Raw genomic sequence first — 6,000 nt, forward strand, 5'->3', positions numbered from 1 at the left:
GCCGAACTCAGATGATCGGTGCGGCGGCAGCCATTTTCAGATGAGCAAAGAAAGATTCAATCAGAAGTAATCGATAAGAAGAAAATATGGGTTTCTGAAACATAAGGGTGATTTGAATAATATTTTTTTTATTTGCAGATGAGCCCGAAACATTTTGGAGGAGTTTCCTAACGTTCCCGTTTCGGAAACGTTAGGAAACGCGGAAACGTTGGGACTTCAACGTTTCCGTGCTTCCTAGACGTATAGCATAGGAATCCCAATAGTGCGTCCTTCGTGTGTTGTTTTTTCAATGATATGATCCTCTATGTGTCATTTCTAAATAGTATGATCCTCTATGTGTCGTTTTTTCTATTGTTTTGCTTATCTGTCGTTCTTACGTGGCAACGTTGAGTTCACGAACAATTACGTAAGTAAATTTTTGCCTAAAATGAATGAGTAGCCTCCTGTTGTAATGAAAATAAAAATTAGGTAACCAAAATATTACAAATAGAATGTTAGTTACTAAAGTGTAAAAGGCTTATAGTTTGGTATCCGTAAAATATTCTAACCCAATAGTATAGTTTGGTATTCTAAGGTTTTTGTATTTTGTATTTTTTTTCTTTACTTCATCTACAAGTGTTTTAATTCTTTTTTTAGTCTCTTTATTTTCGAAAATATTTTTATAAAATCCTTTTATTTCTTTTGTTGATATCTAAATTTTCAAAACAGTTTTACTTGATCTCTTAGAGCATCCATAATGCAATGCTAAATTGGCATGCTAATGCTATAATTTAACATTGAGACATAAAATTCAAGGCTTAATACATCATTTGACCCCTAAACTATACCATTTTATTCTCTGCGACCTCTAAACTAATTTCGTATTCTTTTGGACCTCTTAACTCTTTTTTTGTTCTATTTAACCCCTCATTCGGAATGTGCACACCACGCGCGATGACGTGGATAAAATTGCTGACATGGCTTTACTGACATGAGGTTAAATAGAATAAAAAAAGTAGTTAAGAGGTCCAATGGAACACTAAAATAGTTTAGAGGTCATAGGACATAAAAAGGTAAGGTTAGAGGTCAAAAAATATATTAAGTCTAAATATTTTTTTTAATTTAAAATAAAAAATGATGTACTTTACATATTATTTGAAAAATCATTTAAAGCTTTAAAAGTCATGAAATTTAGCGTGTTTTCCAGTTTTAACAAAAAATTTAAAAATTCAGAATTGATTTGAAAAGTTTGAAATTGCAAAAAATTAAAAGCTGGTGTATTAAAATTTTTATAATTGGAAATTCGTGAAATACACTAAAAATTATATATTTTTTAAAAAATCAGTCTTTTTTTAATATTATCACAGTATATTAAATTTATATATTTTATAATATCGTTAAACAGACAAAACTTCTTTTATCATTATTGAAATGTAAACAAATATTTACATGTACAAGAAGTTATATTATGTAAGTATTTGACTAAATTTCAATATTTTTTTATTTTTCTAGAAGATTAAATGGATAAAAGTTAAATAATTGTATTTTTGAGAAGGTTAATGGGTAAAAATTAAAAATTTGAAGGTGCAATAGAAAAATAAAATAAGTTCAGGGGTCAAATAGAACAAAATAGTGTAGTTCGGGGGTTCAATAGAACAAGTTATGCATTTTAATTATCCTTCACGCGCTTCAACGCGTTTGAAAACACGCGTTTTTGCCACGTTGGATGAAAAATGTCAGATCGGCAAAAAAATTACAATTGACGGGTTAAATAGAACAAAAAATAAAGTTAAGAGGTCTAATAGAATATCAAATTAGTTTAAGAGTCTCAGAGAATAAAAGTGTATAGTTTAGGGGTCAAATGATGTATTAAGCCTAAAATTCAACTTCAATGCAATGCTATACTACATGCCAAATTTAGCATATGCTGTATTGCATGTTAAATTTAGCACTCATTATAGCATATGCTAAAGTTGAACAACCAATCAAAATTCATTTTTAAGTATGATTCTACTATTATTATTTTTGCGTTTTTTTATTTATTTTTATTTTAAATTTTATGATCTCTTTTTTATTTTTACGATTTGATAAAAAAATTTAATTATAAACCGCACACCAACATATAAAAATATTTAATTTATTAATTCACATAACAATTATATTTAAAATAACTCATTATTATTTGTTTTATATTACCAAGCCGAGGAGCATCACTTCTGTACGTAGTCATAGTATATTGTAAAAAATTATAAAACATATGATATAAATTTTATTATATAATAAAAATAATAATAAATAATTATCATAGTAAGCAATTATAGCATTTATTTTAAAGTTTTGCATTGGAGTTAAAATTAAAAAATTATGCTAAATTTAACATTTTGTCATTTTTTCATGCTAAATTTAGTATAAAAAGTAGCACTTCATTGTGGATGTTCTTACACTCATACATTTTTGTTAAAAAAAAGGACTTTACGAAATTGTTTTTGAAAATACAACAAAGAAACAATAACACCTAGAGACGAAATAAAAAAAAAGTATAAAAATATTAGATAGATTTTGCCTTTTAAAAATATATTAGCCATTGTGGATATGAAATATAGTTTCCCCTTTGAATATTTATGGTAGGACAAATCCGACCACTTGACACATACTTCTGGATACAAATACAAATTGAATTCCCCTCCTTGATAAGCAATCCACATACATTACAATCAAGTTCAAACAAAATAGATTACAAGTCTACGTGCCAAGTGCAGTATAGATTTATAGCTTATTAAAGGAACTTATGCCTTGAAGTTATCGGCAAAAAATTCATAAAGTTAGCATGAATTCTGAAATCATCTCATTTTCATTACCGGTTTTATTTCTCTTAATCTTATGGACAATATGGAAGAAATTCAAAACCAGCAGCAATAGCAAACCTCTAAACCTACCCCCTGGACCACGGAAGTTTCCCATCATCGGAAACATACACCAGTTAATTGGTGTTCTTCCCCATCATAAGCTCAGAGAGTTGGCAAAGAAATATGGATCTGTCATGCACTTACAATTCGGAGAGATTCCGACTGTTATCATTTCTTCGCCGGAGACTGCAAGGCAAGTACTGCAAACACACGACATCATCTTTGCTCATAGGCCCAATCTCATGGCTGCAGACATCATATTTTACAAGGCGGCAGACATTGTTTTCGCTCCTTACGGTGAATACTGGAGGCAACTGCGGAAAATTTGCATGATCGAGCTCCTTAGTTCGAAACGGGTCGAATTGTGTCGGTCAATGAGGGAAAAGGAAGTATCAAATTTCATCAAATCTATTTCCTCTAGTGCAGGATCACCAATCAACCTTACCAAAATGATACAATCATTATTGTCTACTCTTACTGTACGAGCAGCCTTTGGCAAGAACTGCCTGCTAGACCAAGAAGAATTCATACCACTTGCCCAGCAAGTTTTAAAGATGATGTCAGGCCTCAGTACAGCCGACTTGTTTCCATCTTCAAAATTGCTTCATACAGTTACTGGAATCCGGTATAGACTCAAAAAACTGCACAAAAAAGTTGATCGAGTGCTCGAGAAGATAATCAGTGAACATAGAATCTCTAGCGGTGAAACTAATACGGATGTAGCCCTGCTCCAGGTTCTCCTAAATCTTCAAGAACAGCGGAACCTTGAACTTCCATTAACAATAGACAATATCAAAGCGGTTATACTGGTCAGTGTTTTAATTCAATTTTGCAAGTGTTTATTTGTGTTTTGTGAATCTAATAATCAGTTAGTGCAGGACATTTTTATTGCTGGGACTGATACATCCTCCACAGTTATAGAATGGGCAATGTCAGAATTAATAAAAAATCCAAAAGTTATGCAGAAAGCGCAAGCAGATGTTAGACAAGTTTTTCATGGTAAACTAGACGTGGATGAAACAATTATCAACGAATTAAAGTATTTGAAGTTAGTTATCAAAGAAGCACTAAGATTACACCCTCCCGGTCCACTCCTGGCTGCCAGAGAAGCTCGGGAGCAGTGCCAAATAAGTGGATACGATATTCCAGCTAAGACCAGAGTCTTCGTAAACGTGTGGGCACTTGGAAGGGATCCTAATCATTGGTTTGAACCGGAAAAGTTTTTGCCGGAGAGGTTTGTTGACAGTCCAATAAACTATAAAGGAGGTGATTTCGAATATTTGCCATTCGGTTCGGGGAGGAGAATTTGTCCAGGTTCCTTGTTTGGCCTGGTGAATGTGGAGCTGATATTAGCGAACTTACTCTACCATTTTGACTGGAAACTCCCCGGAGATAAAAAGAAAGAGGATCTAGACATGGATGAAGAGTTTACTACTGTAGCTAGAAGAAAAAATAGTTTATACATAATTCCTATCCCTTACCAAGAGTTTAATTCCCACGGATCATGACTACTAGACCTAGATAAGTGCTAGTTTGATATCACCCGGAAAATGACATTCTAAATAACTTGGAATGATAGAGAGCAGAGAGTTTATGTGCAATAATTAAACTTTAAGTTTTTTTTTTCTTTCTTCTCTTGTATTAATAAATATTACGTGTATGTTTTATTTTGGTACAAAATAGGTTTAATGTCTTAACAGTACTAAAAAAAATTCGGATGAGAACAATTGTAAGTTTCTAACCAAAACTTTTAAAACCACCAATTTTTTAGATAGTTTTCAACAAGTACGTTTTAAATTTAGTGTCTTATCTTCCAATTTTTTAAATCTTTTTGAAAAAAAAATGAGTTATTGACTAGAATTAAAATGTAATTATTAAAATTAGGGATCTGATTTATGTGTCAAAATTAGGGGTCTGATTGTCAACACTTCAAGACGTTAGGGTATATTTGAACCTTTGTGGACTTTAAGAGTTTATTTGATACTGAAGTCAAACCATAAAGGCTAAATGACCCTTTTTCTTTTTATAATTGTTCTTTTTTGATATTTTATGACAACATCGGAGGTTGATTTGGTCATTTGTTCATTTTAAATTCATTTTCAAACACAGAAGAGAAGAGACTGTGAACTTTAATTATTTGGTGGGCCATTTTGACATGAACCTTTTCCAGCCGAAGATAATGGTAGCCCACATAATCCCTTCCCCTTATGAACACCGAATGTAAACAAAGCTTAATATATCATTTGATTCTTTGATCTCTAAATTATATTTTTTAGAGGTCGAAAAAAATAAAAGAATATAATATTAGTATTATTTTTTCACAAAATACTATTATTTTTGAAATATTATTTTTATTACAATTTAAAGTAATTAATTGATTAAATTAAAATTAACATTTTTATTTTACTAAATTACATTGAACAAAGGGTCAACGCGCCCCCTAAACTTGTGTCACGGGGTCATCTAACCCAATTTATACTTTTTTGAGCAAATAACCCCAAAACTCTTCATTTTCGGGTCAAATAACTCCATAATTGTATTTTTAAAACGCGTAAAATACAAATCGGAAGTGAGGGATGCAAAATAATAATTAGATACTTCCCTAATTGTTGCGATATAATTATCCTAAATCTGTTTTTTAAAATAAAAATATAAATTATGGGTTATTTGACCCAAAAATGAAGAGTTTTGGGGTTAGTTGCTCAAAAGAGTATAAATTGGGTTAGATGACCCCGTGTCACAAGTTCAGGGGGCGCGGTGACCCTTTGTTCAAATTACATTTACATATGTAGAGAAAATAATACTTTTCTCTTTTTATTTTCATCATAATTTTCCTCACAAATTCAAGTATATAATAACATATTCTTTTTATTTTTTTTATCTTGCATGAAAAATATAATTTATAAATCTCAACCCATTAAATAATTTTAAATTTAATAAAATTTCTAACAACAAAAAACTGAAATATAAATAATTTATAAAAAAAATAAGGGCGTCTCAGAAAACGTGGGATAAAAAGAATTGATATATTTTGTTCAATCAAAATTATACATTTAATTAAATCTTAGTGGGATAGCAATAAGTCTTAAAAAAAATTAAAAAAGAAGAAAGAATA

General features: G+C 30.6%; 1 protein-coding gene across 1 annotated transcript; it reads left to right on the plus strand.

Annotated features, from left to right (window-relative positions):
* Positions 1 to 2,674: 2,674 nt before the first annotated feature.
* LOC126660465 (desmethyl-deoxy-podophyllotoxin synthase-like) lies at positions 2,675 to 4,599 on the plus strand. The gene is made up of 2 exons (XM_050353999.2): positions 2,675 to 3,694; positions 3,764 to 4,599. Exons 1-2 carry the CDS (start codon positions 2,807 to 2,809, stop codon positions 4,391 to 4,393), a joined length of 1,518 nt encoding a protein of 505 aa, XP_050209956.1. The 5' UTR covers positions 2,675 to 2,806; the 3' UTR covers positions 4,394 to 4,599.
* The last annotated feature ends 1,401 nt before the right edge of the window (positions 4,600 to 6,000 follow it).

The sequence above is a fragment of the Mercurialis annua genome, linkage group LG1-X (assembly GCF_937616625.2).
Source record: "Mercurialis annua linkage group LG1-X, ddMerAnnu1.2, whole genome shotgun sequence".
Classification (NCBI taxonomy): Eukaryota; Viridiplantae; Streptophyta; class Magnoliopsida; order Malpighiales; family Euphorbiaceae; genus Mercurialis; species Mercurialis annua.